General features: G+C 46.2%; 1 protein-coding gene across 1 annotated transcript in view; it reads left to right on the top strand.

Annotated features, from left to right (window-relative positions):
* DEAF1 (DEAF1 transcription factor) overlaps positions 1-16,517 on the top strand; it is a 149,580-nt gene that overhangs the window by 71,674 nt on the left and 61,389 nt on the right. Inside the window, exon 6 of the mRNA XM_030201297.1 lies at positions 12,805-12,870. Coding sequence (XP_030057157.1) covers positions 12,805-12,870 — 66 coding nt within the window. The remainder of the gene's footprint in view (positions 1-12,804; positions 12,871-16,517) is intronic.

The following is a 16,517-nucleotide window of genomic DNA, read 5'->3' as shown; positions in this document are numbered from 1 at the left end:
CTGTATGAAAGACACCTGTCCACAGACTCAGTGAATCAGTCAGACTCTAACCTCTACAAAATGGCCAAGAGCAAGGAGCTGTCTAAGGATGTCAGGGACAAGATCATACACCTGCACAAGGCTGGAATGGGCTACAAAACCATCAGTAAGACGCTGGGCGAGAAGGAGACAACTGTTGGTGCCATAGTAAGAAAATGGAAGAAGTACAAAATGACTGTCAGTCGACAAAGATCTGGGGCTCCACGCAAAATCTCACCTCGTGGGGTATCCTTGATCATGAGGAAGGTTAGAAATCAGCCTACAACTACAAGGGGGGAACTTGTCAATGATCTCAAGGCAGCTGGGACCACTGTCACCACGAAAACCATTGGTAACACATTACGACATAACGGATTGCAATCCTGCAGTGCCCGCAAGGTCCCCCTGCTCCGGAAGGCACATGTGACGGCCCGTCTGAAGTTTGCCAGTGAACACCTGGATGATGCCGAGAGTGATTGGGAGAAGGTGCTGTGGTCAGATGAGACAAAAATTGAGCTCTTTGGCATGAACTCAACTCGCCGTGTTTGGAGGAAGAGAAATGCAGCCTATGACCCAAAGAACACCGTCCCCACTGTCAAGCATGGAGGTGGAAATGTTATGTTTTGGGGGTGTTTCTCTGCTAAGGGCACAGGACTACTTCACCGCATCAATGGGAGAATGGATGGGGCCATGTACCGTACAATTCTGAGTGACAACCTCCTTCCCTCCGCCAGGGCCTTAAAAATGGGTCGTGGCTGGGTCTTCCAGCACGACAATGACCCAAAACATACAGCCAAGGCAACAAAGGAGTGGCTCAGGAAGAAGCACATTAGGGTCATGGAGTGGCCTAGCCAGTCACCAGACCTTAATTACTACTACTACTACTATTTAGCATTTCTATAGCGCTACAAGGCATACGCAGCGCTGTACAAACATAGAAGAAAGACAGTCCCTGCTCAAAGAGCTTACAATCTAATAGACAAAAAATAAATAAAGTAAGCAAATCAAATCAATTAATGTGAACGGGAAGGAAGAGAGGAGGGTAGGTGGAGGCGAGTGGTTACAAGTGGTTACGAGTCAAAAGCAATGTTAAAGAGGTGGGTTTTCAGTCTAGATTTAAAGGTGGCCAAGGATGGGGCAAGACGTAGGGGCTCAGGAAGTTTATTCCAGGCGTAGGGTGCAGCGAGATAGAAGGCGCGAAGTCTGGAGTTGGCAGTAGTGGAGAAGGGAACAGATAAGAAGGATTTATCCATGGAGCGGAGTGCACGGGAAGGGGTGTAGGGAAGGACGAGTGTGGAGAGATACTGGGGAGCAGCAGAGTGAATACATTTATAGGTTAGTAGAAGAAGTTTGAACAGGATGCGAAAACGGATAGGGAGCCAGTGAAGGGTCTTGAGGAGAGGGGTAGTATGAGTAAAGCGACCCTGGCGGAAGATGAGACGGGCAGCAGAGTTTTGAACCGACTGGAGAGGGGAGAGGTGACTAAGTGGGAGGCCAGCAAGAAGCAGATTGCAGTAGTCTAAACGAGAGGTGACAAGGGTGTGGATGAGGGTTTTGGTAGAGTGCTCGGAAAGAAAGGGGCGGATTTTACGGATGTTGTAAAGAAAGAAACGACAGGTCTTGGCGGTCTGCTGGATATGAGCAGAGAAGGAGAGAGAAGAGTCAAAGATGACCCCAAGGTTTCGAGCTGAGGAGACAGGGAGAATGAGAGAGCCATCAACAGAAATAGAAAACGGGGGGAGCGGGGAGGTGGGTTTGGGGGGGAAAATGAGAAGCTCGGTTTTGGTCATATTTAATTTCAGGTGGCGTTGAGACATCCAGGCAGCAATGTCAGACAAGCACGCTGAAACTTTGGTTTGGATGCAAGGTGAGATATCAGGGGTAGAAAGGTAGATTTGGGAGTCATCAGCATAGAGGTGGTAGGAAAAGCCATGGGATGAGATTAATGAACCAAGGGAAGAAGTGTAGATAGAAAAGAGGAGGGGACCAAGAACAGAACCCTGAGGTACACCGACAGGCAGAGGGATAGAAGTAGAAGAGGATCCACCAGAGTGAACACTAAAGGTGCGGAGGGAGAGGTAGGAAGAGAACCAGGAAAGGACAGAGCCCTGGAATCCAAGTGAGGACAGGGTATCGAGAAGTATGCTGTGATCGACAGTGTCAAAAGCAGCGGAAAGATCAAGAAGAATGAGGATGGAATATTGACCTCTGGATTTAGCCAGTAATAGGTCATTGGAGACTTTAGTAAGCGCAGTTTCAGTTGAGTGGAGAGGGCGAAAACCAGATTGTAATGGGTCAAGAATAGCATGTGAGGAGAGAAAATCAAGGCAGCGGCGGTGAACAGCACGCTCAAGTAATTTGGAGAGAAAAGGAAGGAGGGAGATGGGTCGGTAATTAGAGGGACAAGTAGGGTCAAGTGAAGGCTTCTTAAGGAGAGGTGTGACCACAGCATGTTTAAAGGAAGCAGGGACAGTCGCAGTGGAAAGTGAGAGGTTGAGAATGTGACAGATAAAAGGAATAAGAGTAGGAGAGATGGCATTAAGAAGGTGGGTGGGAATGGGATCAGAGGAACAGGTGGTACATTTTGAGGAAGAAAGGAGAAGTGTAGTTTCCTCAATAGTAACTTCAGGAAAGGAGGAAAGGGAATGAGGGGAAGGAGAGAGAGGGGAACGGACTAGTGGAGGGAGAGCTGGTGAGGTAGAGAAAGCAAGGTTTATCTTTTGAACCTTGTTGTGAAAGAATTCAGCAAGGGTCTGAGGAGATAATGAAGGGGGAGTTGGGGGAGGGGGCACCTTGAGGAGAGAGTTCAATGTGGTGAAGAGAAGTCGAGGATTAGAGCCAAGAGAGTTGGTCAGTTGGATATAATAATCCTGTTTGGCACGTAAGAGAGCAGATTGGAAGGAGGTCAGCATGAACTTAAAGTGTAAGAAATCAGCAAGGGCCCGAGATTTCCGCCAGAGGCGTTCGGCGGAGCGGGTACAGGAACGTAGGTAGCGGATATTAGAAGTCAGCCAAGGTTGGGGTTTTGTACGCCTTACAGGGCGGGTCATCAAAGGTGCAAGAGTGTCTAAGGCAGAGGATAGAGTATTGTTGTAAGAAGAAACAGCCTCGTTGACAGACGTGGATGGTGCCACAGTAGAGAGGAGGTTTGAAACATGGGAGGATAGAGATGAAGGGTCAATGTCGTGAAGATTCCTAGATAAATTAGATAGGATAGGACGGGACTGGGAGGGAGGAGATTTAAGTGTGAAAGTTATAAGATGGTGATCAGAGAGGGGAAGATCGGAGGCAAGGAAACTAGAGGGTGAACAGTTGGAGGAGAAGATGAGATCAAGACAGTGACCATTTTGATGAGTGGGGGAGGTGGAGCATAGTTGGAGATTAAAGGACGACGTTAAAGCGAGTAACTTGGAAATATAAGAGTTGGAAGGATCATTAGCAGGAATATTAAAGTCACCAAGGATGAGAGAGGGGGAGGAAGGATCATGGAAGAAGGCAAGCCAGGCATCAAAGTCACTGAGAAAGGATGAAAGGGACTTATCAGGGGGACGATAAATGACCGCTATTCGAAGAGGCAGAGGAGAGAAAAGGCGGATAGAGTGGACTTCAAAGGAGGAAAAACAGTGAGATTGAGGTGGAAGAAGGGGTTGAAATCTGGAGGAGGGAGAGAGAAGTAGTCCAACACCGCCCCCACGGCCAGCAGAGCGAGGAGTATGTGAAAATAGATAACCGCCATGGCACAGGGCTGCGACTGAAGCAGAGTCATCAGGGCAGAGCCAGGTTTCTGTTATGGCGAGCAGATGGAGGTGACGCGAGATAAAGAGGTCCTGGATATAGGGGAGTTTGTTACAGATAGAGCGGGCATTCCATAGGGCGCAAGAGAAGGGCAGAGAAGAGGAGGGGAGTAGAGGAATAGAGATGAGGTTAGAGAGGTCACGGTGAGATCTGTAGAGTCTTAAAGCCCTTCCCCCCCTTCCACAGCACTACCTCTTGGGAACAGCCAATATGGTAGCAAGTTGTGCTTTCCAGTTGCTCCCCCACTGCTTTGCTCCCAGCTTCCCCCAACTCCACAACCGGGGCAATGCTGAGGCCACAAAAGCTCTCACCCTGTCTGCACGGGTTAGAGCCAAACCACCCACCTCCATACATTCCCCCTTACCTTCTCCTTCTACCTCTGCTTTATTCCACTCCATCTCCTCCTCCTCCCCAAGCTCCACCAGCTGTTCCCCATCTCCAGGATCAGACCTCATCTCCCAATCAGTCATTCCACCCTCCCCCTCCTGAGAGTTCAGCTGACCCTGCACTGGCTTCTGGGGAGTGTAGTTTTTCTCCTGCATTACAGCTTTCCCTGGCAGTTTGATCCCTAGAGGGCGCCCTGCTCTCCTAGCTGGGCTGAATGACCGGGGATGATGCCGGCTGAAAGAACCACTATCCCCTCTCCCTCGTACCAGCCCTCCAGAGTGCTCACACACCCCCCCCCCCCGGCTCAAACGATTGCCAGTCTTCTCCTGTCCTGTACTGGCAATTCGAGAAAGAACATCCGCGTTTGTCAGAAATTTGCCTGATCTATGCTCCACCTTGAATTGATAGGGCTGTAAAGCCAGATACCACCTTGTGAGACGACCATTACTATTTTTCATCTGGCCTAACCACCTCAAAGGCGCATGATCAGTAACCAGAGTAAATTTACGCCCATCTAAATAGTAATGGCACATCTGCACTGCCCATTTTATCGCTAAACATTCTCTCTCTATGGTCGAGTACCGGACCTCATGGGGGAGCAGTTTCCGGCTCAGATACATCAGGGGATGTTCCTGTCCCTCGTGTACCTGAGACAACACAGCCCCCAAACCTACCCCCGAGGCATCAGCTTGCAGTACAAAGGGCTTATCAAAATCCACGGCTCTCAGCAGGGGTTCCTGACACAGGGCCAATCTCAATTCATTGAACACCCGAAGCCCTCCCTCCTCCCATCGTAGACTGTTGGGGGACCCCTTCTGAAGTTTATTAGTGAGGGGTGTAGCAATGGAGGCAAAGTGGGGTATGAACCTCCTATAGTACCCCACTAGGCCCAAAAAGCTCCTTAACTGTTTCTTATTTTTGGGGCAGGGAAAGTCCCGGATACTCGCTACCTTATCCCAGAGCGGAGTTATCTGACCATTCCCCACCCGGTATCCCAGATATTTAACCTTCTCCTGCCCAAAGCAACACTTTTGAGGGTTCAAAGTCAAACCTGCTTGACGGAAAGCCTCTAATACCGCCCTCACTCTTATCATATGAGAGGGCCAATCCTCACTCTGAATGATAACATCGTCCAGGTAAGCCGCCGCATATTGCTGATGTGGTCTTAAAACCTGATCTAACAACCGCTGGCAGGAAGCTGCTGCGGAATTAAGACCAAACGGCATGCGTTTAAATTGATAGAGCCCCATGGGTGTAGAAAAGGCTGTCTTAGGCTTGGCCTCCTGAGTCAGAGGGATCTGCCAATACCCTTTGGTCAAGTCCAGGGTGGACAGATATCGGGCAGTACCCAACCGATCCAATAGTTCATCGATACGTGGCATCGGATAGGCATCAGAATCTGACAGCGCATTAACTTGTCTAAAGTCGATGCAAAACCGCCACGTACCATCGGACTTGGGCACTAACACCACAGGACTTGACCATGGACTGACAGATTCCTCAATGACCCCAAAATCCAGCATCTCCTGTACCTGTCGGACCACCTCTTGTTTCTTTGGGGGTGAGAGACGGTAAGGTCTCTGTCTGACCACCCGGCCTGGCTCCGAGATGATATCATGCATGATAAGGTGGGTTTCCCCTGGGCAAGGAGTCAGGACATCCCGAAACTCCTCCACAAGTGCCTGAACCTCTTTCTGCTGACTCCCTGGCAATGTAGTCGCAATCTGCGGTTCTCCTGCCTTAAATATCTCCGTGATCTGTGGTCCTAATTCTTCCTCAGCTTCTATCCTAGACTGACCAAATAGTCCCCTTCTCTCCTGCCAAGATTTAAGCACATTAATATGATAGGTCTGCCCCCGGCCTTGCTCATTCCTTATTAAGTAGGTGACTGGACCTAACTTCTTTTCTATGACAGCAGGACCCCTCCAGCGTCCCGTGAACTTATGAGGTGAGTCTGAAACCATGATCAAGACTTTGTCCCCCACCTCCAATGCCCTCTCCTCCCCTTTCCGGTCATAATAGGCTTTCTGATAATCCTGACTCCTCTCCCAGTGTTGCTGAGCCCCGCGGCTCAATTTATGCAACCGTTCCTTCAGCTTCACTAGATAGTTCACTACATCCCGATCCTCCTCTTCCGGAGGAACCCACTGCTCCCTTAACACATCCAACACTCCCCGGGGTGATCTCCCATACATCAATTCAAATGGTGATACGCCCAGAGAGGCCTGAACATTCTCCCTACACACATACAAAACAAATGGTAACAATAGATCCCATTCCTCATGGGAGGAACCTAACCCTTTCCTCAACAACATTTTCAAGGTTTTATTGAATCTCTCCACCAGGCCATTAGTCTGAGGATGGTAAGCTGCGGTCCGAATATGCTGTATCCCGAAAGCCTCTCACACCTGGGCCAGGGTTCGTGACATGAAATTGGTCCCCCGGTCGGTAATCATTTCCCTAGGAAACCCCACCTCACAAAAGATCCGAATTAGCTGGGCCGCAATAACTTTCGCTGAGGTGGTACGAAGCGGCACGGCCCAGGGATACCTTGTGGCCATATCCATGATCACTAGAATATAGGAATACCCCCTTCGGGACTTATCAATGGGCCCGATCATATCCATTGCCATACGGGTAATAGGAGTCCCTATACGGGGAAGGGGTCGTAGGGGCACTCTGTTCGGTGTTTGCTCTGATACCCTCTGACACTGACTACAGGAGCTGCAAAATTGTTCCACCTCTTTATACACCCCAGGCCAGTAAAATCTGTTTAATACCTGCCGGAGAGTATTCTGAGCCCCCTTGTGACCCCCTAAGATATGATCATGAGATACCCGTAACACCAGGTCCCTAAACCCCCTCGGTACTACTAACTGTTTCTGAGGTTCCTTCCCTCCTGCTAAACAGGACAGCCGATATAGCAACCCCTTGTCACTAACAAACCGAGGGAAGCTGGTTTCTCCCTCTTGATCTACCCGCTCCCACGCATACTGCAATGTCTGGTCATCTTTTTGCTCTTTGGAAAAATCAGGGAATCTCTCTAACACCTGTTCCGTATCCCCTGGGAACCTCCCCTGATGAAGGAGCTCTTGACAATGCTGCCGCCTTTGCTCCTGACCTCGTTTCTTTTGCTGAGAGCCTTTCCTGGTCTTCCCCGGCCGCCCCATAACCTCTCCCTGGAATGGAAATACTTGTGCCAGGGACAGTTCCTGCTCCTTCTCCTGCCTCCCCTGGGCCCGGGTAGATACCAAGGCTTGCTTACCACCAAGGCAGTATGTGAATGGAGCCCAATCCCGTCCTAAAATGAGATCCTGAGGTAGCCTAGGAAGTACAGCCACCCACACCCACTGAAGGCCCTCCTGGTCCTGTATGTCTACTAGCCGGACCGGATACCTTGAGGAGGCCCCGTGTATGCACTGAATAGCCACGGACCGGTCTCTCTTCCTACCCTGCTGACCCCCTTTCTGGGCAATCTGCCCCCACAACTTCTGGGAGCACATTGTCTGGTCCGCTCCTGAGTCTAAAAGTCCTTCCACCGGGACCCCTCCTATCTTAACCCAATGCGTAAACTGGGGTTCCTTAGAGGGGGTTACCTGAGATATGAGCCCCAACCTGGCCCTACAATCCCTCCTCACATGTCCCGACTTCCCACATCGGTAGCACATTCTATCATCCTCCTTAGGACCGTCCTCCCTCCACCCAGATCCTTTGAACATTTTACCCCGACCACCCCGCCAGACCCCCTCTCCCCCCCCCTGAGTATTGTGACTCCAGGAAGTATTCAAAGCCTTTGATAGCTTCTTCCAGAGTCTCACATCCCTTCCTGATCAAATTAACCCTGATACTGTCCGGTAGAGCCTCTAAAAACCGCTCCAGCACCAGATCCTGCATCAACTGAGTCACTGCCCTCTTATCAGGCTCTAGCCATTTGGTAGCCAAGACCATCAGCTTCTGAGCCAAGGCCTTCGGAGTCTCCCCCTCCCTCCACCTCCAACTCCGAAAGCGCCTGCGATAAGTTTGTCTGCTTACCCCATACCGGTCCAAAATAGCCGTTTTCAGCTTCTGATAATCCACCACGTCCCCTGGCAGCAGGCTCCGAAAAGCTGCCAGGGCTTCCCCCGACAGGGCAGGAGCCAGTCTAATGGTCCATTGCTCTTGAGGCCAGGCAGCCGCCAATGCTACCCTCTCAAAAGTCCCCAGATAATCCTCAATGTCGTCCTGCTCTGTTAATTTGCCCCAAGGCAACCAATTAACTCGTCCAGGCTCCATGCTTCCAGGCACAGCTCCAGTAGCTGTAGCCTCCAACGAAGTACTCTCCTTCCTCGGTAGGGGTACTGCCCGTAACAATTCCTGCACCACCTCCAGCACCGGTTGTATCTGTGCTCGAGAAGCAGCCAAGGAATCCTCTAGAAGTCTCTGAGCCATTTCCTGCTGCTTTTGGAACTGGTGGGCCATAAAAGACAGCAGCTCCTTCGACTCCATGTCGTCTTAGCCACTGGTACCTGTGAGAAAGGGAAAGACAAAGAACACTCTCCAAGTGCGGTATTACCACCACTCTGGCCCTCTATATCCCCCTCCTCCTGGTTACCCGAGTCCCGTATATGCTTACCGGGAACTCGGAGTAATACACGCTTCTTTATCCGGCGGGTTGTTCAGATCATCCCACCACTGCCACCACTTTGTAACCAGGTCCCCCTTCCAGGTGGGAGCCAGGGTGGACCCTGCTTAGCTTTCACTGGCTTCCGTCTGCTTTCCTAGCCAGCCACCGCACTTTCACTTGCTCTCCCTCTCCACCTTGCCAGCTGCTGAGAAAATCAGTCCCACTCCAGCAGAAAGAGCAATCCAAGTTCTTTATTGTTACAGATGTCAGCCTTGTCTAAACACCTCCAATTATCAGCAAACTTTAATCCATTTTCAATTACAGGCTTTTGTTTTAAATTCTCTCTCCCCAAACCTCCAGCCACACTATCTTCACCGCAGATAGTTTTGGAGATTTAGCTGGAACCACCTCCTCTCTCACCTCTTACAGTTTAAGTTCCCCCAAAATGCACATGCCTTCCTGTCTTAAAGCCCTTCCCCCCCTTCCACAGCACTACCTCTTGGGAACAGCCAATATGGTAGCAAGTTGTGCTTTCCAGTTGCTCCCCCACTGCTTTGCTCCCAGCTTCCCCCAACTCCACAACCGGGGCAATGCTGAGGCCACAAAAGCTCTCACCCTGTCTGCACGGGTTAGAGCCAAACCACCCACCTCCATACATTCCCCCTTACCTTCTCCTTCTACCTCTGCTTTATTCCACTCCATCTCCTCCTCCTCCCCAAGCTCCACCAGCTGTTCCCCATCTCCAGGATCAGACCTCATCTCCCAATCAGTCATTCCACCCTCCCCCTCCTGAGAGTTCAGCTGACCCTGCACTGGCTTCTGGGGAGTGTAGTTTTTCTCCTGCATTACAGCTTTCCCTGGCAGTTTGATCCCTAGAGGGCGCCCTGCTCTCCTAGCTGGGCTGAATGAACGGGGATGATGCCGGCTGAAAGAACCACTATCCCCTCTCCCTCGTACCAGCCCTCCAGAGTGCTCACAATATTTTTTTATGTTTATTGTATATTTTGATAATTGTATATTTTGTAGACTCCTGAGGCAGGTGCTTTGGGCACCGAAACACGGTTGCTGTGTTGAGTCGATTCTGATATCTTGCAATAAAGATTCTTTATCCATTAATACGTCTCCTCCGGTGTTTGAAAAGAGCCTACTTGCCCTACTTTTTGCTTCTGCATCCTTCTGACGTAGGGAATTAACGCACCTCCACCTTTGCGTGGTTTTCTTTGCTTCTGTGCATACTGGACGTGCATAAAAAATGAAATTACTGCCCAGGCCACACAGTAGCCAGGTGGTAGTTCCAAATTGGCGTGCGTTGGGCATGTGTAGGCGCCTACGTGGCTTAGTAAATGGGCCCCTATATTTCTTAACATAATCAGTTAATTGTATAATGACCAAGTCTTCCATAAGTTTAGTGAGAAAAGGGATTGAAGCTACTGCTCTATAGTTCTCTACATTTCCCCAAGATTCTTTCTTGTTTTTTAAAATGGGAGTGAGACCAATTTCCCCTAATGAACTTGGGTATGATCCTAAGAAGCAGGATTGCCTGTGATCACATATGGCCCCTTACATGCTTAAGAGTGAATACTATATTATTGTGCTATAGTTTCATACTGACAAACTTTTACTTTTGTGAAAGGAAAACTAGCAAGTATGTTGCATATTTGAGCTTGGTGGAAACATTGGTGGAAACTCTTATGCTTCTTTAGAGGCTGTCTACAAAATGGGTGCACTGTGCACAGCTACAAGTTCTTTATGGAAGCGTGCATTACTGATGACACATCTGTGTAGTTCCTGATCTGTTTGTTATGGTTGTGTGTTCTGAGCTTTCTAGGAAAATCTTTATTCTAGGCATATGTGGGGTTTCCTGCACAATCATCCTGTAGCTTTTCTGTTTTATTTTTTCTGCTGCCATTTATGGATATACCAGCAAATACTTTGCATAGTCTTCAGGGGAAAGTAGTTTATGCTGTTTTTCCCCCTGTGGTATAAGATTCATGCCACTGCTAAGTCTTTGTTGTTGTTATTGTTAGCAGTGGTCTTCATATTGCTGTTAATCTTGTACCTTTTTCCCATCACAAAATGATTGGCAATTTTCTGTCATTGTATCTCTTTCAGCATGTTGCTCCAAGGATGAGCTTGAAAATCTCTTGGTATCACTGGCACTGTTTTCCAGTGGTTCCGCAGTTACCTCTCTGACTGTACTTACCAGGTTGCCCACCACCATATTCAGTCATGCACTTTCCCTGGTACATCTGGAGTTCCACAAGGTTTTTTTTTCCTTGCTCCTATGCTTTTTAATATTTTTCTTGCTCCACTTCTCATCCTTATCTAGTCCAACCACTGCCTCCCCTTCTACTGTGCAAATGACATCTAGATCCTGTATTGCTTCTGCCCTTCCCAATCTGATTTGTGTGAACCTCTGCCTTTCTAAAGTATCTACCTGACTTCACGATCATCGTCTATTCCTTAACTCACAGAAATGTAGGGCCATTCACTTTCCCAACCTTCACTCCCTCACCCCATCATTGCCCGCTGTCAATCAATTCTCTCTTGTTTTCCAAGACTCTATTAAAGTCCTTAGGGTAATCTTCGACAATCAACTCACCTTTAAAAGTCAAATCAACGCAGTGGTCAAATCAGCTTTTTTTGCACTCTATTGCATACATGCTGTCCGTTCTCTTTTTCATTCTTCTGCAATCCATTGTGTACTGCTGTCTCTAGTGATCACTCACCTTGACTATTGTAATTCATTGTACTCCGGGCTCCCACTTTGTTCCTTAAAAAGGCTTCAGCTGGTACAATCCACAGCATTACGCTTTCTCCACTATGCCAAGCCTTTTGATCACATTACTCCTCTACTCTGTCAAGAAATTGGTTGCCTTTATCAGCATGGATTTAATTCAAACTTCTGGTTCTGGTTTTCAAATCCCATTTCCCCATAGTCTGAGATTACCTTTCCTGTCTCATTAGATTTCAGCCAGGTACTTGTGACTTGGATTGGCCACTGTTGGAAGCAGGATACTTGGCTAGATTGACCATTGGTCTGATCCAATTTGGCAATTCTTATGTTTTTATACCCTACCCCCTGCCCACATACTCCTCTCTACCAATACTGAACTACTACAACTTCCCCCTCCTTCTGTTACCTGACTAGAATCTTCCTTTAGCTATGTTGCCCCCAAGCTATGGAACACATTGCCCCCTTTCCTTTGTTCAGAAAGCTCCTACTGTTCCTTTAAATCTGCCTTGAAGACTCACCATTTTGCCCTTGTCGGTACTGCTCCCAATTAAGTCTCTGTTTCTGTCTCTTCCTCTAGCTTTTCATATTGTTGTTAACCACTCTAATGCCTCATTGTAGCATGTTTTATTATTGCAAATCGCTCTAAAGCTATCTCTTGGCATTTGGTCATATATCAAGTCTTGTAAAATAAAATAAAATAACTAAATAAATGTGTAAATAACACCACTTAACACAGTTAAGTGGCCATTTTTTTGTAATATACATGTAAGTCCTAGATTTTATAATGCATCCAGGAGGAGCAATTAAGGGGTTGGGTTCTAAAACTCACATTTTTGATTTTTTGAAGTGGTTTAAACCACCAGAGAAGCAACCACAATTTCCCCATCAATTATTCATCTAAAGCCTAATTCCAAACAGGCAGTTAGATGATATGCGTGACTTGAAGAAGGTATAAATGCTGATGAGTCAATATTTTGTTTCCATCTCAACGGAAATTGGAAAGTATTATACAAAAGGAATCAAATACTGTATATACTTGAATATAAGTTTATCTGAGTATAAGCCAAGTTAACAGTAGAGGTGATGCAGGCAATAAAAAAATATATATATACCAAACGTGAAGAAAAGGTAAATCAAGTTCAAGCAAGGTTTGCAGTACTGTAACAGGAAAGGAAAATGTACTGACTTGAACAGGTCTTACAGGCTTTTTATTATCATATTCCAAACTATTTTATCAAGGGTATGTGTTTTATTCTGGTTTCAGGATGGCATTCTGAATCCTCATGCTGCTTCCTGCACTTGTGCTGCTTGCTGTGATGACATGACCTTGGTAAGTTGCTTAATTGCAAACATTAACTTACATTTCTGTGTCAGAAGCTTTTGTGATGAACTAGAAGTTCATGCATTCTAAGTCTGGTCCAGAGCATGGATCAATTACACATCATTATTTCTTTATTTATAATACTTATATTCCACATGATCTTAGCAATTCTCAGTGGATTACAATTACTACTACTGCTACTTATCATTTCTATAGCGCTACTAGATGTACGCAGTGCTGTACACTTGAACATGAAGAGACAGTCCCTGCTCAGCAGAGCTTACAATCTAATTAGAACAGACAAACAGGACAAACAAGAGATAAGGGAATATTAAAGTGAGGATGATAAAATAAGGGTTCCGAACAAGTGAATAAGGGTTAGGAGTTAAAAGCAGCATCAAAAAGGTGGGCTTTTAGCTTAGATTTGAAGATGGCCAGAGATGGAGCTTGATATACCGGCTCAGGAAGTCAATTCCAAGCATATGGTGCAGCAAGATAAAAGGAACAGAGTCTGGAGTTAGCAGTGGAGGAGAAGGGTGCAGATAAGAGAGATTTACCAAGTGAACGGAGTTCCCGGGGAGGAATATAGGGAGAGATGAGAATGGTGAGGTACTGAGGAGCTGGAGAGTGAATGCACTTATAGGTCAATAAGAGGAGTTTGAACTGTATGCGGAAACGGATAGGAAGCCAGTAAAGTGACTTGAGGAGAGGGCTAATATGAGCATAACGACACTGGCAGAATATTAATCGTGCAGCAGAATTTTGAACTGATTGAAGAGGAGAGAGATGGCTAAGTGGGAGACCTGTGAGAAGCAAGTTGCAATAGTCTAAGTGAGAGGTGATAAGAGCGTGGATGAGGGTTCTGGTAGTGTGCTCAGAAAGGAAAGGGCAAATTTTGCTGATATTATAGAGAAAGAAATGACAGGTTTTAGTAGTCTGCTGAATATGTGCAGAGAAGGAGAGGGAGGAGTCGAAGATGACCCCAAGGTTACGAGCTGATGAGACAGGAAGGATGAGAGTGTTATCCACAGAAATAGATAAAATATCCACATACACAATAAAATAAATCAAATCAAACAGAATACATAATAACACCAACATATATAAAATACTACAATCAATAGTACAATCAATCTCAACATACCTACAACAATTCATCCTCTGCTGCAAATACTTATTTTCTTCTAACCCTGATAGCGTAAGACTCAATTCTCAATATATAAATGGCAGACTCTACCATAAGCTTGGATGTACAAAAATGTCTTCAACTCTTTCTTAAAGAAATGAAAACTCTGAATCTTTCTCAGCCTAAGGGGCGAAGGATTCCAAAGCTGCAGGCTGACTATTGTAAATATGGCTGAGCGATATTCCTCCAAACTTACAGACTGAAAAGATGGGACCTCCAAACGGCCTTATTTGTTGATATCAAATCTCTTACTGGTTAGTATAAATGTAGCCCTGCTGCAATGAGCACAGAAATCTATTATTCAAAACTTTAAGGAGCCCTTTTGCTAAGCCAGGTAACGCCTACACATGCTCAGTGTGAGGCATTTCTGAGTTACCGCCTGGCTACTGCAAGGCCCATGCGGTAATTTCATTTTTTTACGCATGCTGGAAAATATTTGTATTTTCTGGCGCATGGGCGGTAATCAGCATTTTATGCGTGTAGACCATTACCGCCCGGTTACCGCATGAGACCTTACTGCTAGGTCGAAGGCTAATGGTAAGATCTCAGACCCAAAATGGACACGTGGCAATTTTCATTTTGCCACACGTCCATTTTCAGCAAAAATTTAAAAAAGACATTTTTTACAGGTGCACTGTAAAAATGATTCTGCGTGTGCTCAAAACACGCATGTACTACTGCAGGCCATTTTTCAGCGCACCTTAGTAAAAGGGCTCCTAAATACCAAAAATGTTATCTAATATCAGGGCTTTTTTTGAGAGGGTACTTGGGGGTACTGAGTACCGGCACCTTTTCTATTGTCTGCTAAAGTTGACCCATGGTCCCCAAGGTTTAATGAAAGAGCTCAGGCTCTACACACCAACTCTGCCTTGTCATAGATTCTGTGACTAGTTGCAGGGGGCCTGGCTATTATGGGGTGGGTCCCTCAGTGATCACCCCACCCCTAAAGGGTGGCCTAGCATTTGAGTACCGGCACCTTTTTCACTGGAAAAAATGTACTGTCTAATATTTTATCCTTTACTCAATAGAAAGCCAATGGAGTTGTTTCAACTCAGGTGAAATATGCTTGTAAAAAGAGCCACAGTGTTTTGCGCACTTGTAACGAACGCTCCTAATAAGTTCTTTGATAATCTTGCCAAAAGACCATTACAATAGTCCAAGCATGGAGTTAATAATACTTTGAATTACTGCCTGAAAATTACTATAATTCAAAAGCTCTTAAGTGTCAACAATCACAATCTAAAAAAGAGGTCCTTAATAATTTTCTACATATGAAATTTTAAAGTAAGAGAAGAATCCAAGATGACTCCTAAATTACGAGCTTTGTTAACTAAAATAATTTTGTCATTTCCAAATGTGAAAGAAGCAGGAACATCCCTGGAAAAATACCCAGAGAGCAGCAGAATCTGTGTCTTAGCAACATTCAACTTTAAGTGATGACAAATAAGGATACTCTAGGAAAACTGAAAGTGATGACAAATATAGTCTGAGAAAACTGAAAGTGTCTTGTAACGATTTTTCAATAGGAACTTAAAAGTGAATATCATCAGTATAAATTCAGAATTGTAAACCTAAACATTTCAAGAGTCTACACAGTGGTAAGAGACAGATAAGAGCTACATTGGTTACCAATAAGAGATAGAATATCTTTCAAATTATGCATTTTCATTCACCAAATCCTGTTTGATCAAGCCTCATCATATATGAATAATCTTATTGAATTACCCCCTCGTAATGCTATTTCATCATCAAGAGAATATCTTGTCTTACATTTCCCTATCTGTAAGAATGTGATATATAAAGCAATTCACTCTGCTAATTTCTGCTATCAAGGCACCAAAATTTGGAATTCTCTTTCTAAATCAGTCAAGTTTACAGATGATTACCTAGCTTTTAGAAGTCTTCTAAAAACACATTTCTTCAGTCTGGCCTTTCTGAGGGCCAGATGCACTAAACGAGCCAGCAACGTTGTTTTTAAACTGGTTCTAGCCAGTTTAGCGCGCAAGTAGTAAACCGGGACATGCACAAAAGGGTTCTCTGAGCCATTTTCCTGTCATGGTACCAGCTAACGAAAGCGGAATGCAAATGGGCTAATTACTATTATAATGTGAATGCGATGCGATGCACTGTCGTTTCTGACCCCTATGCAATGTGGAAAACCTAACGGGAGGTCTGCACCTCTCGTTGGGGCTGCTGTGAGCGGGACCCATGCAGAGGAGGACGCCCATTGCAAAAATCGGAAGAAAAAAAACATCCAAGTGCTCATCATGGACGCCCTTTCAAGTGCTAACACTTGGATGTCTTTCACCCCCCAAAAAAAGGATGTCCCTGACAAACACTTGGACGTTTTTTTCTTCAGATATGTGATGGGTGTCCTTTTTGGACGTGTTTTTCTTATGTGCCTGAAATGACCACATTCGGGCACGTAAGAAAAACACATCCAAAAAGGACACCCATCACAAAATCTGAA

The sequence above is a fragment of the Microcaecilia unicolor genome, chromosome 4, assembly GCF_901765095.1.
Source record: "Microcaecilia unicolor chromosome 4, aMicUni1.1, whole genome shotgun sequence".
NCBI classification, from domain to species: domain Eukaryota; kingdom Metazoa; phylum Chordata; class Amphibia; order Gymnophiona; family Siphonopidae; genus Microcaecilia; species Microcaecilia unicolor.
The sequence above is the reverse complement of the archived record's forward strand: the minus strand, read 5'-3'. Positions and strand labels throughout refer to the sequence as shown.